At 35.3% G+C, this 23,468-nt stretch overlaps 1 protein-coding gene across 1 annotated transcript; it reads left to right on the top strand.

Moving 5' to 3' along the window:
* The first annotated feature begins 7,153 nt into the window (after positions 1-7,153).
* On the top strand, positions 7,154-9,424 carry LOC123258127 (chaperone protein DnaK-like). The gene has a single exon (XM_044718008.1). It carries the CDS (start codon positions 7,310-7,312, stop codon positions 9,230-9,232), a length of 1,923 nt encoding a protein of 640 aa, XP_044573943.1. The 5' UTR covers positions 7,154-7,309; the 3' UTR covers positions 9,233-9,424.
* The last annotated feature ends 14,044 nt before the right edge of the window (positions 9,425-23,468 follow it).

Here is a 23,468-nt window from a genome sequence, read left to right as displayed (position 1 = left end):
ACAAGAATTAACTGACAGAAGAATTGAGGTAGTCAAAACTAATATCAGGCTCTTGTGTAATGCTACTAATATTTTTCTGAAAAGCAATATATTTGCTATCAAGAAAAGTTTGCATAGGCGTTTTGCCATAGCAATATTTACCCGAGTGAGGTCTTGTCTCATTATAAGAACGCAACCAATGATCAACATCAATCTGTAGATCTTCCAAAGAACTGTAGATTTTCTTTCTAAAGATGATATTGTAACACTCATCTTGCATGGTTCTATGAAACCTTTCACATATGCCATTAGTCTGTGGAGAGTTGGCTTTAGTTCTAGAATGATCGATGTTTTCTATGCCCAAATAAAGCTGATAAGCGTGATTTTCGGGCTTGCCACAGTACTCCGTACCCCTATCAGTTAAAATGCGTAATAATGGAATTTTCTGCTCATCAAAAAATGGAATAACTCTATCGTTGAGAAGATCTGCAGCTGTAATAGCTGTTCTGTCCGTGTAAAGTTTAACCATTGCAACTCTGGAATAAGTATCAACAAAAGTTTGCTGATAAATGCGCCCTATACCTTTGATATTGCCCACATAATAGGTATCTTGAGAACCCAAATAACCTGGATGTTGCGTCTCAATTTCACCATGAGCTTCCCTTTGTTCTTTCACTTTTTCTAAAGCTGCAAGTTGTTCTTCAGTTAAAATGATTCCGTCTTGAGCTACTTTTGTCTCTAGTGCTTTAAGTCTCTTTTTGAGAGTTTCAAGGTCATTTCTTAGCCATACAGACCTTACTCCTCCCTGAGAAATTATTATACCTCTTTTTCTCAGTTCATTTGCAGCTCTTTCTTGCCCATATGCTGGAAATTCTGTTGCTATACCAATCACTGCTCTTTCTATATCGTCGGAAACTCTGTTTGCTAATAGCGGTTTTTTCTTACTTATTTCATGTAATGCTTCCTCTCCTCCATTTTCATATAACTCCTTAAAGCGATAAAATGTATCTCTTGAGTATCCCATCACTTTGCATGCTTGAGACACATTTCCTAGTTGTTTTGCTAGTTCTCTAGCTTTGGTTTTAATATTTTTGTCTGTATTGTACTCATATCTAACACTCCTTTATTTTTATTATTTTTAACTTACTTTTTTAAAGTGTCAGGTCAAGTCTTATTTAATACATCTAAATCCGATAGAGCATTGTTGGCACACCATCAAAAGTTGCCTCAGACCTCTAATGCATCAATGTACAGACTTACACCTTTTAGTTGGTAATACCATTTTAGACGTTTATCATTCGTTTTAGAAAATACTATAGTTGAAATAGCGCAGTTACTCACCCCATAAATTTGGTGCTCTCTTTCAATCAAAGGTGTCTTGCTGCTTGAAATGTTTTCTTTGTAAAAATTTGGCTTATCTTTATATCATCTCATTCAAACAGCATTAACATAACTTATGCCTTTTTTGGATGTAGAAATTTTCTAGGAATTGTCTTTTTGAATTCTATGGTATTTTGTTTAACATTGAAACAAGAGGCCAGTGTCACGCACTGGCATGACACCCATTTGTTCCTATAGTTGTCTTTTCTCGTCTACCTTATTTTGCCACTCTGCTGAACAGATACATAAAGAAAGTGGAAAATTGGACATTCTCAACTCGGCTCCTGCAGATTAAAAATTAAGTTGAATAAAAATTGGATTTGACGCAGTTTTTTCCCATAGTTTAAGAAATTAAAAGTTTAACGATTAGAATTATAATTACAAACCACAATAAAAAATAGACTTTTCCATTTGATTTATTTTTAATTTGGATGTTTTCTAATTTTTTATCAGCTATTAGGTTCAATTTTTCTATAAGGCTAAATATCCCTTGGATTGTTTTTACAGGATAAGAACTTCTAATTTTTTCCCTATACCCTATTTTACTTTCATGTTGACTGCTTATCCACGCTTCAACTACTTTCCACATATTGATTTCTGGGTAGATCTTTCTACATGTCCCTTCCAGTAAAATCATAGTTTTCTGCAGCAATAACAATTGTGTTTGAACTTTCATATCAAAATCACCAGTTATTTTTAATAGCTGAGCAAGTAAACTAGCAAATGAAATCTTCTGTATAGGCTGCCCAATAATGGGTTCACCTATTGCCCTGCAAGCTGTGACAAAATTTCTATGCTGTGATGAAACGTAACCAGCTTTAAAGTGCATTTTTGCAACGTGATCATAATCCCGATTTAAAAAGCCTTTGAGTATCTCTATAACGTAATAGCATGTCTCACGATCTATTCTACCCATGATTCCACAATCCAGAGCAATAATATTGTTATTACTATCAACCATTAGATTTCCAGGATGCATATCAGCATGAAAAAAACAATCCCTGTATACCTGATTACAAAACGATTCTATAAGATTGATAGCTATTTGCTTATGATTATTCAGTTTTTCAACTTCGTATATTGGCGTTGCTTCTATCCATTCTAATGTTAAAACCTTTTTTGCAGTTCTATTCCAATCTATTTCAGGTACATAAAAACCTCTGTCATTTTTTGTGTTTTCCTTTAGTTCCGAAGAGTGAGCAGCTTCAAAACGTAGATCTAACTCTAATCGGCAAATTTCAGCAAAAGTTTTAACTAATTCAATTGGCCTCAGCCTTTTTGATTGTTCGCTAAATTTTTCTGCAATTTCTGCAAGCCAAGAAAGCATTTTTATATCTCTTGAGAATGTTTTCTCAATATTTGGCCTTAAAACCTTCACAGCAACTTCCTTACCCTCAGTTGTAACCGCTCTATGCACCTGAGAAATCGATGCTGCTGCAATTGGCTTTTCAGAAAAGCTTGAAAAAATGTCGCTCAATTTACAATTAAACTCACTTTCTATAGTTTTAACTGCTATTTTATGTGAAAATGATGGCAATCTATCACATATCAATAACAAGTTATTTGTTATATCTTCATTTAAAACATCAGTACGTGATGAGATAGACTGCCCAAACTTAATGAACACCGGACCTAATTTTTCAAGAGCACACTTTAGCTTGTGGCCTTGTATTTTATTTATTGATTTTTTTGATGGTGGAAGTAAATAAGGTAATATATTGTAACGCGTCAGCACCGTAGTTATGTGCAGAAGACGCAGAATATTTTGAATCATTTCGCTGCGTAACTGCTAAATATTTCATTTAGGGTTCTATTTTTCATAATCTCATCAGGCTTGCCTTGGCAATAGATAGTATTATTTATACAAATTATGTAATCTGAGGATGGTAGAGCAGAGTTAAGATCATGAGAAGTCATAAGAATCGATACCAATCGTTTTTTTGCTATTTTATTTATAATATCATAAAATTTAGCCCGCGCGTTAATATCCATTGCACTAACTGGTTCATCTAGAATGATCAAGTCAGGCTCTGCAATTAAACAACGTGCAAGTAGCAATAATTGTGTTTGCCCTGCAGAAATTTCTAACACTTGATTCTTCAAAATGTTACCGATACCAACCAACTCTATCGTTTCTGTAATAATGGATTGATTTTTCTTTAGTCTTTTCAAGGAGCTATTTAAAAGGAAATATTCAACTGTTATTGGCATCAAATTACTAATACTAAAATTTTGCGGCATATAGCCAATTTTTATGTTGTCAGCAAATACGATATTACCGGTACAGCTTTTATTTATGCCAGCAATTGCTTTCACTAAAGAGGTTTTACCTCCACCATTTGGACCAAGTATTGTAATTATGTCTCCTCTTTCCATGAACATATTGATATTGTCAAGGATTCTTTTACCATCATATGCGAGAGCAAGATTTTCTATTTTTAGAACACGATTATTGACATTATTCAATTTATTGACAAAATTTAACTTCTTCTCAACGTTTATATGAGACATTTACTGACTTTTTTTCTATTACTTTCATTTACACTATACTATAATATCGCCTTTTCATCCAATTTAAAAGTTGTAGCTACAATCAAACCTATCCACTCACTTGTAGCTTCTATTACAGAAGGGATTTTAGAACCGGAATTGCTTGGCTATGCAACATCTGCGCATAATTATATATTAAAGCCATCTGATGCGAGTAATTTAGAATCAAGTGACGTTATATTTTATGTTGACGATAACTTAGAGACGTTTGTTCAAACTTTCGCCAAAAATAATAAAGAACTAGTGCAATTGTCAAAGGCAATCAACCTACTTCCTACTCGGCCACATTCATTTTCTAGAAAAATTACTCACATTAAAGATGAAAAAGATTTACACATTTGGCTGAGTCCCGAAAATGCAAAGAGCATGATACTTTCTGTAAGTGCAACATTGTCTAACATAGATAAAGAAAATTCCCATCGATACAACTCTAATGCAACAAAAGCTATAAAAAAAATAGACCAAGAAGTAAAAGAAATTATGAAAGAACTGAATGATTTTAAAAATCAAAAATATATCGTCACTCACGATGCTTATCAATATTTTGAAAAATATTTTGGTTTAAATCACCCAAGTGCCATTCTTTCCATAGAAGAGGATTCTTACATAGGTATGAGGAGTTTAATGAAGCTAAAAAAGATAATGAAGGAAGAAAACGTTAAATGTATATTTGCTCATTCACAGGAAGACAGCATAAAGCCTAATGCTCTTTCTAATGACGCAAAAATGGTAGTTCTTGATCCTATTGGATCAGACATAGAGCCTGGAAAAGATGCATATCTAGCTATAATCAATAACATTGCACAAAATTTTAAGTCTTGTTTTGTTGAGTAATAAGTTCCCTTTTAGCTTACTGTTTTATTGTTCTGCATTTATTTGTCCTTTACATATTATGCAGGTTTAGAATTATGCTTTATTCTTACGTTTATGTCTTGGCCCAATACAATCAATAAGTTAAGCAAGTATTCTAAGGAGAACCCTTCGATTTTTGACCTATTGATTTGAGATACTTTAGGTTGATCAATCTTTAGAGCGTTTGCTGCTTTTTTCTGTGTTGTGTACTTCTTACTCATTAATTGTGCAATGACCTTTATTAATTTCAGTTTTGTATCTTTCACATCCCCCAACTCTATTATTATAGGATAACTTAATTGTAAATTTTGCATAATAATAAAATCCCTTATAAAAAAATTACTTTAGTTTTTCTTCTTTAAATAATACATGCCTTCTGACTACTGGGTCATACTTCCTAAACTCCAGTTTTTTGGTAAGCTTTTTTGGATTACGCTTTTTTACATAAAAATAACCTGTTGATTTTTCTTCACCAGTTTTTGTTGTCTTGATTGCAGTGCTAACTAACTTAACGAGCAAAGAAGCATTTTTTTTCGCCATACTTATAATGATATAATAAATTCTATGCGAGTTTATTACGCAAAACACTAAAAGTCAACCGAATAATGCAGATCGTAAAATTCTTGACAATCAACAGTGCATTAAGTAGCATGAAGTTAACTTCAGAATGAAAAGCAAACGGTAAATAAGTGGTAAATAGTGGTAAAAGGTTATTATTGATAGAAAATTCCACCTGTTCTAATGAGGTAAGAGTTGCCTTGTCAGTTAATAATAAGGTTGTAGAATTTGAACAAGAATTCAAGGAAAAAAAACAATTAAGAGGTAATATATACGTTGCTTATATAAAGCGTATAGAGCCTTCTTTGCAAGCCGTATTTATCGAATATGGAAAAAATAAGCAAGGTTTTTTGTCTTTTTCCGAGATATCTCTAGATTACTTCAATATTCCAGAAAAAGAAAAGGAAACTATCTTTGAGAGCTACTCAAATGACGATTATACAGAAAAAGGGAACGATACCATAGCAAATGTCTCTTCAGATTCTGCAGCTAGTAAGAATGTCAATGAGTCAGGTAGTGGTTTTGTAAGAGAGGTACCTTTATATAAAAAATACAAATTACAAGATGTTATTTCAGTAAATCAAAAAGTATTGGTTCAGCTAACTAAAGAGGAACGAGGCAATAAAGGAGCTTCATTTACAACATACATAACTTTAGTGGGTAGATACTGTGTTTTCATGCCAAATTCCATGAGTAAAGGTGGAGTGTCTCGCAGAATTGAAGATGCTAATGTCAGAAAGCAGTTAAAGGAGATACTGAGTTCAATAAACTTGCCAAAAAGGTCAGGTTTAATAGTAAGAACTGTTGGTTCAGGAAAAAATAAGAAAGAAATTGAGCAGGATTACAATTACTTATCCTCATTATGGCAGAGCATTCAAAAAAATGCCTTCTCTGTAAACGTTCCATCATTAATTTACAATGAAGCAGATGTAATTATGAGATCTGTTCGTGATTTTTGTAGCGATGGTATAGAAGTTATAGTGTCTGGAAAGGAAGCTTTTGAGGCAGTTAGGCAATATGCTAACAATGCACTAAAAGGTAGTAAGTTGCGCTATAGATTGTATAGAGGTTATGCTCCGATCTTTACTTACTACGGAATCGAAGATCAAATTTCTGAGTTATATAGCAATAGAGTAGAATTGCCATCTGGTGGGTCTTTGATAATAACTTTAACTGAGGCGTTTGTTTCAATAGACGTAAATTCAGGAAAGATGACAGGAGAAGATAGCATAGAAGAAACAGCTTATAGAACCAACATGGAAGCAGTACCTGAAATATCAAGACAGGTGAATCTTAGGGGCCTATCAGGATTAATAGTAGTCGATTTTATTGATATGTTGAAATATCAGTATTGCAGAGCTGTTGAGTCTGCTATAAAGCAAGCGTTTAAAGATGATAAAGCTAAAGTTCAATTTAGCTACATAAATGACTTTGGTTTAATGGTATTTTCAAGACAAAGAATTAAACCAAACATACAAGAAATTAATACTACAGAGTGTTTACACTGCAAAGGTACTGGAAGAGTAAAATCAAACGAAGTAATTGTTTCATCAATACTAAGGGATTTACAACATATTGCTAACAAGAATCGAAATAAGTCTTTTGATTTAGTAGCACACAGTGCAGTTATAGCGCACATTTTTAATAACAAACGCAATACAGTTTCTACAATCGAAAAAGAGTTTAATATTACATTCAACGTTAGTATTGATAACAGTTTAGATGTAAATACATTTGTTTTAAAACAAGGAGATGATGTTAATTTAAACGGTTATAAGCCATTACAGAACTCTGGATACCAAATTGGGGATAGCAGCAATGAAGAAGCTGATAATTCAAATAAACTACGAGGCAATTTTTGGCTGACTAAGTGGCTTTCGCGCCTTTTAAGTTCTAATAACTAATTAGAAACCTAAATTGGGCTTGTAATTAATGAGCCCTATACTTATATATTCTTATATCAGATAATATTTACAATGGGGTACTCATTATGGGAAGAGCAATAGGCATAGATCTCGGAACAACAAATTCTTGTGTTGCAATAATGCAGGGCAAGGATACAAAGGTAATAGAAAATAAAGAAGGGGCAAGAACTACTCCATCTATAGTTGCATTGACTTCTTCAGGAGAAACGTTGATTGGTGCTCCAGCAAAAAGGCAAGCAACCACCAATGCAAGTAATACCTTTTTTGCTACTAAGAGATTAATAGGCCGTCAATATAGTGATCCTGAGATGAAAAATCTAAGTGTACCATACAAAGTATTTGCAGCAAAAAGTGGTGATGCATGGGTTAAAACAACTGATAATAAAGAATATTCTCCTAGTCAAATTGGTGCATTTATACTACAAAACATGAAAGAGGCAGCAGAAGCTTATCTTGGAGAGGAAGTAAAAGATGCTGTGATAACAGTGCCAGCATACTTCAACGACTCTCAACGTCAAGCAACAAAAGATGCAGGAAAAATTGCCGGATTAAATGTACTCAGAATAGTAAATGAACCGACTGCTGCAGCACTTGCTTATGGTCTTGATAAGAAACATGGGCACACAATAGTAGTATATGACCTTGGTGGTGGTACATTTGACGTTTCAATACTTGAAATAGGTGATGGAGTTTTCGAAGTGAAAGCAACAAACGGTGATACCCATCTTGGAGGTGAAGACTTTGATAATGGAGTAGTGAGTTATTTACTAGATGAATTCAAGAAAAGTAATGGCATTGATTTGAAAAATGATCCAATGGCTATGCAAAGAATCAAAGAAGCTGCTGAAAAAGCGAAAATTGAATTATCAAGTGCAATGGAAACGGAAATAAATCTACCGTTTATTACAGCTGATGCAAGTGGTCCAAAACACTTAAATATGAAATTAACGAGAGCAAAACTTGAAAGCTTAGTGAATGATTTAATCGAAAGAACTATGGCTCCTTGTAAAAAAGCTCTTGAGGATGCTGGTTTATCTGCTAGTCAAATTGGCGAAGTGGTTCTTGTTGGTGGCATGACTCGTATGCCAAAAGTCATAGAGAAAGTTAAAGAATTCTTTGGCAAAGATCCACATAGAGGAGTTAACCCTGATGAAGTTGTAGCAATTGGAGCTGCAATACAGGCGGGGATCATTCAAGGTGATGTAAGAGATGTGTTACTACTTGATGTGACCCCACTTTCTCTTGGTATTGAAACTCTAGGAGGAGTATTCACTCCACTTATTGAGCGTAATACTACAATTCCTACTAAAAAATCTCAGGTGTTTTCAACTGCAGAAGATAACCAAACAGCTGTTACAATTAAGGTGCATCAGGGTGAAAGAAAACTGGCAGTTGATAATAAGCTACTCGGTCAGTTTAGTTTGGAAGGGATACCTCCTGCTCCGCGCGGAAGGCCACAAATTGAAGTGACATTTGATATAGATGCAAATGGAATAGCACACGTTTCTGCAAAAGATAAAGCTACTGGAAAAGAGCAAAAAATACGCATTCAATCTTCAGGTGGTTTATCTGATGATGAAATAAATCGCATGGTAAAAGAAGCTGAAGAAAAAGCGCAAGAAGATGAAAAGCGCAAAAAGTTTATTGAAGTGAAGAATCAAGCGGATAGCTTAGTCCATTCTACAGAAAAGTCTCTGACAGAGTATGGTGATAAAGTTTCACCAGAAGATAGATCTGCTATTGAAAATGCAGTTAACGAATTAAAAGAAGTTAGTAAATCTGATAACATTGATGACGCTGATTCAATACAGCAGAAAGTCACTAATCTTTCTCAATTATCTATGAAACTTGGAGAAGCTATGTATCAAGCATCTCAACAAAATAGTGCTGAAAATGGCTTTTCATCAGAAGGAAATCCAAATGATAAAGAGGAAAAAGTAGTAGATTCTGATTATCAAGACATAGATAATAAAGAAGAGAATAAGTAATTGCGATTGTCATCCAAGTAGCTGATACTGGGATGACAAGAGGAGCATATTGTTGCTTAAAGAAACCATTATGGATATTATTAAAACGATAGAAGAAAAGATACACGATTCGATAGATGTAATTGATATCAACATTATCGATGAATCAGCAAAGCATGCTGATCATTATTTTGCTTCATCTTCAACACTACCTTCACATATCAAGCTAATATTGATATCTGACAGCTTTATCGGAATGAACACTCTCAAAAGGCATAAATTGATCTATGAATTATTAAAGAGTGAGATAGAGCTAATACATGCAATTTCTCTTCACTTGTATACGCAAAACGAGTACAATTTAAAAAATAAATAATAAAAATGTGAAGGAAGAGTCTTTATTAGTTAAAGCAGGAAGAAAATTTAAGGACTATAAAGGTTCTATGAACCCGCCAGTTTATCATTCTTCTACCATATTATTCCCTACTTACAAGGACTACTTAAATGCAGCAAATGGAAGTATATACGATGTAATCAACGATGATGTTGCAAGAGATTACAGCTATAGTAATGTTGGTACTCCCACTGTTCATTATTTTTCAAATGCACTGGCTGAAATTGAAGGGAGTGGACAAGCGCTTATTTTTCCTTCCGGACTATTTGCACTTACTTTTGCTATTTTGACTTTCACTAAAGCAGGTTCTCATGTTTTAATTCAGGATAACAGTTATTACCGACTCAAGAGATTTGCCGAAAATGAGTTACCAAACAGGGGAATAGAAGTAACTTTTTATGATCCAACACAGGATATAACTGATTTAATTCAGAGTAATACTTCATTGATAATGATCGAGACTCCTGGTTCTGTAACGTTTGAGATTTCGAATATAGAGCATATAGTAAAAGTTGCTAAAGAACGTGGAATCGTAACCGTTTGCGACAATTCATGGGCCACTCCTTTGTTATTTAAGCCGCTTGATTATGGAATTGATGTTGCACTATATGCGGTAACAAAGTATCTAGCCGGTCACTCAGATTTATTGATGGGGACTATGATTGCTGAAGGTGAAATTTTTAAATTGCTTTATGAGAGCTATAAAAATTATGGAGTAACCATTCAATCGCACGACTGTTATCTTGCACATAGGGGACTAAGAACACTGCACACACGTATGAAAAAGTACCAAAATACAGCAATGGAAGTGGCAAAGTGGCTAGAAGCACAGCAAAAAGTTAGAAAGGTTTTATATCCAGCACTTCCCTCCCATCCTCAACACGAATTATGGAAAAGTTACTTTAAAGGAGCAAGCGGCGTATTCAGTATAGTATTGGGTAGAGAATATTCATGTGAAGAACTAAGCTGCATGGTTGATCACATGAAAATTTTTGGTATCGGTGCTTCTTGGGGAGGGTGCGACAGTTTGATATTACCAATAGATCGTAGATCTATGTCAAGATCTGTAATGAATTCAGATTATGGTGGAAGTTTTATACGGATATTTTGTGGACTGGAAGATCCTGAAGATTTAATCTTTGACCTTAATGACGCACTAAAAAGGTTACCATGTTTAGACTTTCAAAACGATGAAGTAGGACATGAAACTGAGAGAATTACTGCATAACATTATTGATGTTAACTTTGATATTGAAATCAAAGGCGTCACATGTAATCCCAAGAAAATCAAGGAAGGTTATCTTTTTGTTTGTGTGTCAGAAAGGGATAGGATTTACATAGATCAGATATTATCTTGTGGAGCTAAAGCGATAATTGCAAGTGATTGCATAACAGAAGCTTTAAGCCTTGGTATCATTCCAACGCGTGATGCTGGAATCTGTATCTTCCACCCAAACCCTCAAGAAATATACAGCGAAATAGTCAGCAGGTTTTATCAATTCAAACAGCCAAAATATGTTGCTGCTGTAACAGGCACAAATGGCAAGACTTCAGTAGTAGAATTTTGCCGCCAGATCTGGCAAAACTCTGGCTATAATGCTGCGTCTATTGGAACACTTGGAACATGCATCAATAATGGCAGAAAAGGTAATAGCAACAGCCTTACCACTCCAGGTGCAGAAGACCTTTACGCAACATTGCGTGGTATAAGTGTAGAACACTTAGTGTTGGAATCATCAAGTCATGGGATTGATCAATACAGAATCCATGGATTAAAGTTGAGTGCTGCAGCTTTTACTAATTTCTCGCAAGATCATTTAGATTACCATAAAAGTCTTGGTGGATATTTAGAAACTAAAAAAAGGTTATTTTACGAAGTATTACCAGAAGGAAAAACAGCGATTTTAAATGCGGATATAGATGAATACGGCGCATTGCTTAAAATAGCTGAAAAACGCAGTAATAAAGTTGTGACTTATGGAAAAAAAGGCTCTGATATTACTTTATTAGAGCAAACATCAACCCCTAATGGTCAACATCTTACAGTAAAAATTGATAACCAAATTTACAATACATTTTTCCCAGTTTTAGGAAAATTTCAAGCATATAATCTGCTATGTGCAATTGGTATATCTGGATTAAATTACAGAGAAATATGCGTAGAAAAACTCGTTTCTCCACCAGGAAGAATGGAAAAAGTGAAACCTTTTGCATTCGTGGATTACGCTCATACTCCAAGTGCGCTTAAACAAGCCCTATTGTCTTTAAAATGGCATATCAACAAAAAAATAATTCTAGTTTTTGGATGCGGTGGAAATCGCGATCAGACGAAACGTTCAGAAATGGGCAAAATAGCACAAATGTATGCAGATAAAGTAATAATTACAGATGATAATTCGCGTGATGAAGATCCGGCAAAAATTCGCCACGATATTTTGCTACATTGCCCTGATGCACTGGAGATAGGAGGTAGGAGAGAAGCTATAGAGAAAGGCGTAGATATTGCCTATAACGAGGGTATGATTCTGCTAGTTGCAGGAAAGGGAAATGAGAAATTTCAAATTATAGGCAACCAAACTTTTGAATTTAGCGATGTTGAGGTTATTAAAAATCATGCCTTAACATACTGATTTTCGCAATGGGCTTACCTCCGCTAATGTGCGAATATTGAAGCAAAAGTGATGTCATCCCAGTGCTTGACACTGGGATGACACCCTCCTTGGCAAACAATGTTCGTACAGCTATGTGCGTGACGCTGGCGCTGGAATCTAGAAAAAAATAGATCCAAGTAGTCAAGCTACTTGGATGATACTGACTGCTAATTTTTTATGCAAGAGGTCCAATCATTCACCGTTCTTGCAAGTGATAGCACTCTCACTTCTTTTGCACCGGAGTTTAAAATTTCCTGAGAGCAAGATCTTACAGTTGCTCCGGTTGTTACCACATCATCAACTAATATCACGATTTTATTTTCGATAATTTTCTTGTTGCTTGTTTTAAAAGCCTTCTTTAAATTTTTTTCACGCTGTTTAAGTGAAAGACCAGCTTGAGGCGCAGTATGGCGAAGGCGTTTTATTGCAAATGGCGTATAGGATAAATTGGATAACTTAGTCAACTCTTTTGCAAGCAGTGCTGCTTGATTATATTTACGTTTAAACAAGCGCATTTTATGTAACGGTATAGGAATTATGATCTCTGCGTTCTGAAATGTATCCTGATTAGCTTGGTGTATCCACTTTGCATAGATTTTTACGTAATTCAAATTATCAAAAAATTTGAAATTTATAATCATGTTTCTACTATGTTGATCATAAGCAAAAACTGATCTTAATACTTTAAACGGTGGAGGATTGATGATGCACTTACCACACGTATAAATATTGTCTGAGATTACTACGCCACAAACATTGCAGTAATGCTTAGTTAGAAAATTGATTTTTTTGTTGCATTCACTACACAGATTAAGATTTTCATCAATGATACATTCGCAACTTACGCATACGCTTGGAAATATGAGATTTGTAGCTTTTTTTAGTAAGAGAAGGTTCACAACTCATTAAATATATTATAAAATAATTTATATAGTATAGCTAAAGTAACTTAAGCTTACACTCTTTCACTTTTTATTCCATTTCAATATAGTTCATGCTGCTGAAAAGCAGAACTTATAACTCAGTTTGTGGTATACCATTGACTGAAGTAGTCTTTGAATTATCCTTAGATAAAAATTGATGTTTTTCTGGCTTCTGTACTTCACTCAACTTACTTTGCACTTTGTCACAAGCCCACACAAGTGGCGTTATGATTGACGCGGCAGCCCAAATGATAGCAGCGCAAGCATAACTTACAATCTTGTTAAATACTCTAGCTACTGCATTAGCACAATCTTGCCCCATTTCTAAAAATATGTTTGAATAATTAACGAATGATTTTGTATCCGTTTTAAAACAATAGTCCCCTGTTATTTTTGACAATAACTTGACTGGAAAGTATGACAAACATGCCACTATCAAAAGTAAAGGTTGCAATATTATGTTGGCTGCTAAAACAGCACCCAGTGTACACAATGAATACACTCTCTCTGCTCTGTGGCCCACGTATTCATATTTATCATTGTTTTTATAATACTTGTTATAATCGTCTTTACTCTCAACTCCACAAATTACATCTTTCACAGATCCTAGCACATTATCAACGTAATGTACGGACTTATAGAAACTATTTTCTGGAACTAGTGTGTTATCTTCTGCTTTCTTAGCAGGTACAACTCCATATTCAACGTACCTTCTAAAGTATCGATATACTGACATTCTTATCTCCAAATCATAAATATGCAACCTAGCCTAATATAATTAAGAAATAGTTTATAATAAATACGTTTTAAGATACCTGCCTGTAACACTTTCTGGAATTTTTACCACTTCTTCTGGAGTTCCAGTAGCAATCACTTCTCCGCCTTTTATTCCGCCCTCTGGTCCGATGTCTATTATATAATCTGCAGTTTTTATAACGTGCAAATTGTGCTCGATAACTATAACAGTGTTTCCCAGATCGACTAATCTATGGAGTATTTTTAGTAAGTTATTTATATCTTCAAAGTGTAATCCAGTTGTTGGTTCATCAAGAATATACAATGTTCTTCCGGTAAATCGTTTTGATAGCTCTTTAGATAGCTTTATTCGTTGTGCTTCCCCCCCAGACAACGTTGTTGACGACTGTCCGAGTTTTATATAGCCAAGTCCCACTTCCTGCAAAGAAACCAACTTTTCTTTTACCATTGGAAGGTTTTCAAAAAAAACACAAGCTTGATCTATCGTCATATCAAGCACATCAGAGATTGATTTTTCTTTATAAGTAACTTCCAATGTTTCCCGATTATACCTTCGCCCTTTACATTGCTCACACTTCACATAAACGTCCGGTAGAAAATGCATCTCTATCTTTAAGTGCCCATCACCTTTACAAGCCTCACACCTTCCCCCTCTGGTATTAAATGAAAACCGGCCTATATTATATCCCCTTGCTTTTGACTCTGGAAGACCAGCAAACCAATTCCTTATATGAGTGAACATACCAACATATGTTGCTGGATTTGACGCTGGAGTTCTACCAATTGGCGACTGATCAACTTCTATAATTTTATCTACGTATTCAAGACCTTCTATCTTATCGCATTGGCCATACCTTGCAGACGAATGATGTATCTTATGTGCTGAATATTTATATAACGTTTCTATGATTAAACTTGATTTTCCTCCTCCTGATATTCCAGTAACACAAATAAGATTCCCTATAGGAAATTTAACGTTTACATTTTTTAAGTTATTTTCACATGCATTTATTACTTTTATGAACTGAGTTGCTTGCTTTCTTCTCCTTGGAATTAAAATTTTTTTCTCTCCACTCAAATATTGCCCTGTTATGCTCCCTGAATTTCTTTGCACCTGGTCTGGTGTTCCTTCTGCAACAACTTTTCCACCATTTACGCCAGCTCCAGGACCAATATCAATCGCATAATCAGCAGCCATTATTGTATCTTCATCATGCTCAACAACGATTACAGTGTTACCCATGTCTCTTAAGTTTTTTAGTGTGGCAATTAACCGATCATTATCACATTGATGAAGGCCTATCGAGGGTTCATCAAGCACGTACAGCACTCCTGTTAAACCAGAGCCAATTTGTGAAGCAAGTCTGATCCTCTGACTCTCACCGCCAGAGAGAGTGCTAGATTCTCGATCAAGCGTTAGGTAATTCAACCCTACATTCTTTAAAAATGCTAGCCTCTTGATTATTTCATTTAATATTTTACTTGAGATTTGCTTCTGTTGTTCTGTGAGCTTGTCTGGCAAATTTTCAAACCATTTAAGGGATTCATCGATGCTGAGCCCTGATATTTCACCTATATGTTTGCTATCAATTTTTACTGTAAGCGCTTCTTTTCTCAATCTATAGCCAGTGCATTCTCTGCAGTGAGTAACAGAGCAATATCGCTCAACAAGCGTTTCATCATAATCCATCTGGTTTTCTAAGATACTGACCAAACCTTGAAATTTACCGAAGCCAAAGAGTATCATATCTTTTACTTCTTGATCTATGTTCTTCCACGGAACATCAAGGCTAAATTTACAATTTTCAGCCAGTGATAGAATTGCACTTTTTAAAAATCCATAACTTGTGTGCACTTGACGGAACATTGATCCCACTGGCTTTAAAGCGCCTTCAGATATTGAAAGAGTTTCATCTGGCACTATCAGCTTTACATCAACAGCCAGCTTTTTACCAAGCCCATTACACGAACCACATGCACCGTAAGGGCTGTTAAAAGAAAATAATCTTGGTTCTATTTCCTCAAGAGTGAAACCAGACTCGGGGCATGCAAAATTCTCTGAAAAAATCAGAATTTGACCATTTTTATACTCGGAATTATGGTTGTCAGGTAGGTTTACTATTTCTACATACATTAGACCATTACCAAGTTTTAGTGCGGATTCTATACTACTTGGCAGTCGATTTCCTATATCGTCCAATATTGATATTCTATCTGCAACCACAAAAACGTCGTGTTTCTTGTTCTTATCGAGTTTAGGCAAGTCATCTACATTGTACACTTCACCATCTATTTTGAACCTTACGTAACCTTGTCTTTTAATTTCCAATATCTCTTTGAGATGTTCTCCTTTTCTACCACGCACAACAGGGGCAAGTATATATATTTTAGTTTCTAAAGGTAACGCAATTATAGTATCTACAATTTGAGACACCGTTTGTTTTGTTATTGGTAATCCAGTTGCAGGTGAATAAGGAACTCCTATTCGTGCATACACTAAGCGCAAGTAATCGTAAATTTCGGTAACAGTTCCAACGGTTGACCTTGGATTTTTTGAGATAGATTTTTGGTTGATAGATATTGCAGGAGAAAGGCCTGTAATCGACTCAACATCTGGTTTATCCTGAATGTTGAGAAATTGACGTGCGTAAGCTGATAGGCTTTCGACGTACCGGCGTTGGCCTTCCGCATAAATTGTATCAAAAGCAAGGCTAGACTTGCCAGAACCACTAAGCCCAGTTATAACAACCAGCTTATTTTTCGGTATATTGACGTCTACACCTTGCAGATTATGTTCCCTTGCGCCCTTAACTCTGATAAAATCGTCCATATTATACCATATAGCGTATTAACCATTATAGCCTCAAAATACGTGAATTTATAGTGATATATTGATTTTCTATTGATTTTTTCAACTGTTACGGAAAATTAAGCAGCGTTTGATAAATCGTCATTCCGCTACTTGTTAGCGGCTGAGATACCGCGACGGTATGACGGTTAAGTAGGCCAGTGCCCCTATGATGTCATCCCAGTGTCAAGCACATAGCTGTACGAACGTTGTAGTTTAGGAGCAATTCCCACCAGTGGGCCAGTGCCCAGACACTGGTTCTATGCAACTTAATTAAAAACGTTTGTTTTAGCGTAAGACAACTACCTTTAGCTCATCAGCTCAGTTATAAGCAAAATTTCTGGATTCCAGACTGGAATGACACCATTTGCTGTGCAATTTACCTTCAAAAATGAATGTTCGTACAGCTATGTGTCAAGCACTGGGATGACACCATTCTTTTTTCTGGATTCCAGTGTCTGGGCACTGGAATGACACCCCCCTGATAGGCTCAAATCATAGTGTTTGTACAGTTGTGGGTTTAGGCTACCTATAAATTCTAAACTGTTGTTACGTATTAGGACCACCAAATACACCCCCAGGACCCAAAGTCAGTTTAGCTATATCAGAAAACAGGTTATGTGGAAATCTTAAAATACTTCTTGTTCGCCAAGCAAAATAAATACATTCCTACAAACAAGCAGATGCTCAATACTGACACATAAGAAAACTTAAAAATTAAATCTCTAATGTATATTGATAAGCATTTACCTGCAGAAAATTTGTATAGTAATCCAACACATACAACGGCACTATCAACCACTGATGCTATAATTAAAGTAATGAAATTTGCCATATGAAAATTCAACTTGGACTTCAATTTTTCAAAAATAATTATGCTTGAGAGAAGAGATACTAAAATTGCAGTATATGAAATCAATATCATCAAATTAAAACTTTGCCATTTAAAAACACAACATAGCGCTGTACACACTATTAAGTTGTACGTAGCTTTGCTTCTGCCATAAAATTCAACCATTGAATTTACAACTAAAGCAGCTCCCACAAATAAGGCAGCACATATCATCAATTTATTTGAAGTGTTGAGTAAAGAAAGACTGATAAACAGGAGTATCGATAAAATAGACATAATTACCTACCCAAAATTAATAACATACATTCATTCTAAATAAACATTACATATAGTAAAAGAGTTATTTAGCATAATAAGAAAAATATTTTATATTAGCATGCCACATCTTTCAGATCTACTTTTAAAACATCCTTTATGTTTAGCACCTTTTTCTCTGTTACTTTGCCAATACATGAATAAACTGCACCTTCAAACAATTCTTCAAACCTCTTCTGATTTTGTGGTGCAATAGTAACCAAAATTCTACTTTGCGATTCAGAAAACATTATTATCTTGTTTATTATGTCTGTATTTTGTATTTTTCCTATTGGCACTAGTGAAAGATCGATTTCAGCACCAAGGTCTCCTGCAATTAGCGATTTTGCCAGAGCAATAACTAATCCGCCTAAGTTTGGTGCAATTGCAGAGGCAATTATGCCATCTTTTATTGCCTGGTTGTAACGCTCATACAACTTCCTAGCGCTCTTTGCATCAACTTTTGGTACGTTGTTATTACCTATTCCACTATATAACTGATATTCAGATCTACCAAGTTCATCAAGTGTTTCTCCAAGCACGTATATTAAGTCCCCCGGCATTTTTACATCAAGCGATACTGCATTTTCAATATTTTCTATAATTCCAATTGCTGAGATGAGTAATGAAGGTGGTGCAGAGATTATCACTTTCTCGCCATTTTCATCATATCCCTTGAAGTCATTGAACATACTGTCTTTTCCGGATATGAATGGTGTTTTAAATGCAGTTGCGAAGTCGTAACAAGCCTCTGCAGCTTTCTTTAGTTGCCATAGCCTTTCTGGATTATAAGCATCACACCAGCAAAAATTATCGAGCAACGCTAGATGATTTATATTTCCTCCTGCGGCTACATAGTTGCGTATCGCGGTGTCAATTGCACATGCTGCCATGTGGTAGGTGTCAATTTCTCCATAACTTGAGCCAAATCCTTGCGATTTTACAACACCTTTATTTGAAGAAACAACAGGCCTTGAGACAATAGCTTCGCTGCACATTCTTCCCTTGCCTTGCAGTGGTTTTAACACTGACGATCCTTGAACCTCATGATCATATTGCACCACTATGAACTCTTTACTGCAAATGTTTGGTCTGCTTAACATTTCTTTTAATTCAATTTCTAAAGAAGGCGAACTTGTTGTCATTCCAGCGCGTGGCGCTGGAAGCCCCTTAGACCACGGCTTTGTCTGTAAATGCATTTTAGGATTACCATCATGCAGAAATTCAGTTCCGATATCCATTATTACTGTCCCTTTAGGACATTTAACAACGGCTTTACCACTCTCATTAAACTCTCCAATCACACAAACCTCCACATCATGTTTTTTCATGATTTGCTTGAACATAGGGAGATTTTCTTCTGGCACTGCTAAGGTCATTCTCTCTTGTGATTCTGATATCCATATTTCCCACGGAGCCATACCATCGTTTTTAAGGAGAACCTTGCTCAAATCAACTTCAAATCCGTCTTTTCCCATTTCACCAATAGACGACGACAGCCCACCGGCTCCATTGTCCGTTATTGCATTATAAAGACCAAGATCTCTTGCTTTTATGACGGCATTGGATAGTTTTTTTTGTGTTATGGGGTCACCAATTTGCACAATTGTTGAAGGGCTGTTTCCCGACAAAGCCTCTGAGGAAAACGTTGCGCCGTGAATTCCGTCCCTTCCAACTCTTCCACCAATAATTACGATTTTATCGCCATTTTTTGGTCCTTTAATGTGTGAAGGTGCGTTATTTATGTTGCGCGGAATAATTCCGACACTGCCAACAAAAACTAACGGCTTGCCACAAAATCTATCGTCAAAATATACCGATCCAAGTTGCGTTGGAATACCAGAGCAATTACCAGCAACATTAACACCGTGGATCACTTCTTTCATTATATATTTTGGCGGTAAGATCTCATCAGTGCGCTCTTTGTCCCTATAAAACTTGCCTTTTGCTTCTTTGGCAAAGCAAAAGTAATAGGTATTCATTATAGGCTCCGCGCCTTTCCCGAAACCCACTATATCGCGATTAACTCCAAGCACTCCAGTCATTGCTCCACCAAACGGATCAAGCGCCGAAGGGCTATTGTGAGTTTCAACTTTATCTACAATTAAGTAATCGTCATCAAAAATTATTCCTCCGGCGTTGTCGGAAAAAACTGACACGCATATGTCAGAATTTATCTCACGCGTTGCACGCTTAATATAATGCTCATATAGGCCGTCTTTTATTTCATCAATGGGAGAGGAGAAAATGTTATGCTTGCAATGTTCAGACCAAGTCTGTGCCAGAGACTCAAGTTCAATATCATATGGATTTCTACCGAGTTTTTTAAAGTAATCCTTTATAGCTCTCATTGCTGCCAGCGAGAGCCCTAAAGTGCCGTTACCATCGATTCCATCTCTGCTGATTTTCTCAAGTTCTTGGTCAATTACATTTAAGTTAACAGATTTGGCTTTGCCATTAATGGTGTCATTTGAGTAGCTGACACTGGAATCTACATCTTTTTTCTGGATCCCAGTGTCTGGGCACTGGGATGACAAGTAAGAGAGCGCTGAAGAGTTTGCTTTGTATTTACCATAATATTTCCAGCTATAGTTATTATTTTCTTTACAGATAAGTGTGCAATACTCAGTGATAGGGTTGAATTCTTGTTTTATATCATCTTCAGTTGCTTGACTTAGAATCAATTTTGAACTTCTTGCTTTTATACAAACATTTTCATCAATGTAGTCCTTGTTTATTAAATATTCTCTAACAATTTGTTTCGCTGTGTTGCCTACATTGTCAGTCATGCCAGGTAAAAAGCTTATCTCCAAGCCCCACTTTGCTTGTGGTTCTATGAAGTTATATTGAACTTCTTCAAGGTTTTCATTGTAGGAATAATAACGGCAGTCTTGTATGACTTTATTATAAAATAGCCCACAAATTTCTTCATGTAATTTTGATGGTAATTCTTTGCTTATGTAAATCAAGTAAACATTAACTACCCTTCTGCGGCCAACTTGTTCACATTTATTTAAAACTTCTATTCTGATGTTTGCCATGTAATATTGTGAAAGACTTTAATATATCATAGCATAAGAAACTGCGAGCACATTTATATTTTAAATAATTTCTATACAATAAAAGTATTGTATTAATTGTTACTGTTAGTGGGAAGAGTTTTTACTGTTAATGTGGATGAATCCCTTTTTGATGTGCTGGTTCAGCACATATTTTCTGAATATGAAAGAGAAAAAATTCCCGAGATAAAGGTCATACTTCCTTGCAAGAGGGATGTGATAGCGCTACTCAATGCATTCAAGAATTATAACGCTGAAAAATGCATAATTTTGCCAGAGATAGTTTCGCTAGAGAACATTGATGAGGAAGATTTAATATTAAATCTTGATAGAGTTAAAGTTATAAGTCCAATAAAAAGGACGCTGCTACTCATTCAATTCATATTGGAATGGAATAGAAAAAATAATGATAATTTCCCAATTGATTTAGCTTATAGCCTGCCATCATTGCTTGATAAAATTCAGTATACCCAAATGGCAGAGTTCGATGAACATTCAAAAAAAATAGAAAGTTTCATAAATTTACTTATTGAAACATGGAATAAAATTTTAAAAGATTTAGGAGTAGTAGATATATTAGAACATAAGAGTGATTACATAAACAGTATGATAACCTCTTTACAAAAAGACCAACATATAATCTTTGTTGGAATCGGAAAGGATAAGTCGTTAATTAAGGCTATATATGACCTGCCGTTTGGAGAAATAATTTTGCCTAACCTGAATTTGAAAATTAAAGAGAAAGACTGGAAATTGCTTGATAAAAAACACTATCAATATTGTTTGAAAGATCTGCTCGATTATTTAAATGTAGATAGAAGGGATGTGAGTTTTCTGCCAGAAGCGTGTTCTCCAGTGCTCCGACACTGGGATCCAGAAAACTTAACTTTAAATGAACGCACCAGGTGGCTGTACAATAGAAACTGGATTCCAGTGTCAAGCACTGGAATGACACCATCTACTACTCAAATTACCTGCAAATTACAATGTTCGTACACTAAAAATCAGAGGGCTGGGATGACAGGAAGTCCTGAGCTAGATTATGTCTTTGATACAACTGCCGATCTAAGCAAAGTTAGTAGTGGACATATTGGCAATATTGAAGTCATCACTTGTGATTCCAGAGAGGAAGAAGCACAAGTGACATCATTAATTATAGAAAATGAAGGTTATGAAAACGTTTCTTTGGTTGTCTTTGATAAATTACTTGCAGCTCGTATAGCATGTTTATCAAGGCAACACAGTGCCATACCGGAAAATTATCCTTATATAACGCTTCTACTTTATAGTATCGAAGTTTTGACCTCAAATTGGAGCAGTGTGGCATTACTTTCGCTCCTTAAACATAGGCTAGTGACTTTTGGTTACACTCAAGAAGAGTACTCTCGGATTTTATCTGAATTTGAAATAGAGATATTACGCAACTTTAGTACAAATGGCCTGAGCGATATTATAAATGCTATCAATGCTCATAAAAAGCTAAAACATAAAGAAGATATATTACTTATTATCAGTAAGTTAGAGATTATATTTAATCCTTTACTTAACATTATAAATTGCCCTATTTCTGATGTGGTGGCAACTCATTTGCAGTGTATTAATGTGCTATCTGGTATAAATTTTTCAGAGCTAAATAGTGAAATAGGTAATTTCACCTGTAATTTCTTGAATGCATGTGAGGGTATAGAAATTAAGTGCTCCTTAGAGTTATATAGCCAAATTCTGACCTTATTTTTAGAGAAAGAGTTTTTCTCTGTAGCAAGTGACTTGAATAAATTCAGCTTATATCACAACAAAGTTGTAATACTCGCTGGATTTAATGAAGCGCCAAGCTTTCAAAGTCCGCTTTTGAATGCACTTACGAGAGAAAAATTTAACCTTCCTTCTGCGCAAGAAGAGCAGGGGTATTTTTTTTATACTTTACACAATTTGTTTTGTGCAAGTAAGGTTTATATTACAAGATCGCTAAGCCATAGAAAACCAATTCTATTGCAGCGTTTGGAAATTCTGCTTAAGGAGGGGAAACAGCCGTATCGTGATTGGCTGAGGGTATTAAATACGCCTGAATGTACTGTTCCATGTACTCAGCCTATGCCAAAACCTCAAACCGAAGTTAGAAAAGAAAAAATGCAGGTGATGTCTTGCAGTGCAATAGAAAAGCTAATCCGCAACCCTTATTCATTTTACGTTGAATATATACTGGGCCTTAAACAATTAAGAGACTTGAATTTTAAGCCATCGATATTGGAATTTAGCACTATGGTACACAACATTCTTGCAAGATATTTACGCAACAAAAAATCTCCAATGAGCATTGCACGAGAAGCATTTTCGACTAGTCAGTTTAATTTTTCAAATATGTGGTGGGTAAGACTACAAAAGATAATTCAATCTTTTGTCGAATTTGATGAAACTCGAAGCAATTATGTTGAGTTGGAAAAGAACTTTTCCTGTCCGATATTTCATATTCCAGCGCGTG

This window comes from Drosophila ananassae, assembly GCF_017639315.1.
Source record: "Drosophila ananassae strain 14024-0371.13 chromosome 4 unlocalized genomic scaffold, ASM1763931v2 tig00000245, whole genome shotgun sequence".
NCBI classification, from domain to species: Eukaryota; Metazoa; Arthropoda; class Insecta; order Diptera; family Drosophilidae; genus Drosophila; species Drosophila ananassae.
The sequence above is the reverse complement of the archived record's forward strand: the minus strand, read 5'-3'. Positions and strand labels throughout refer to the sequence as shown.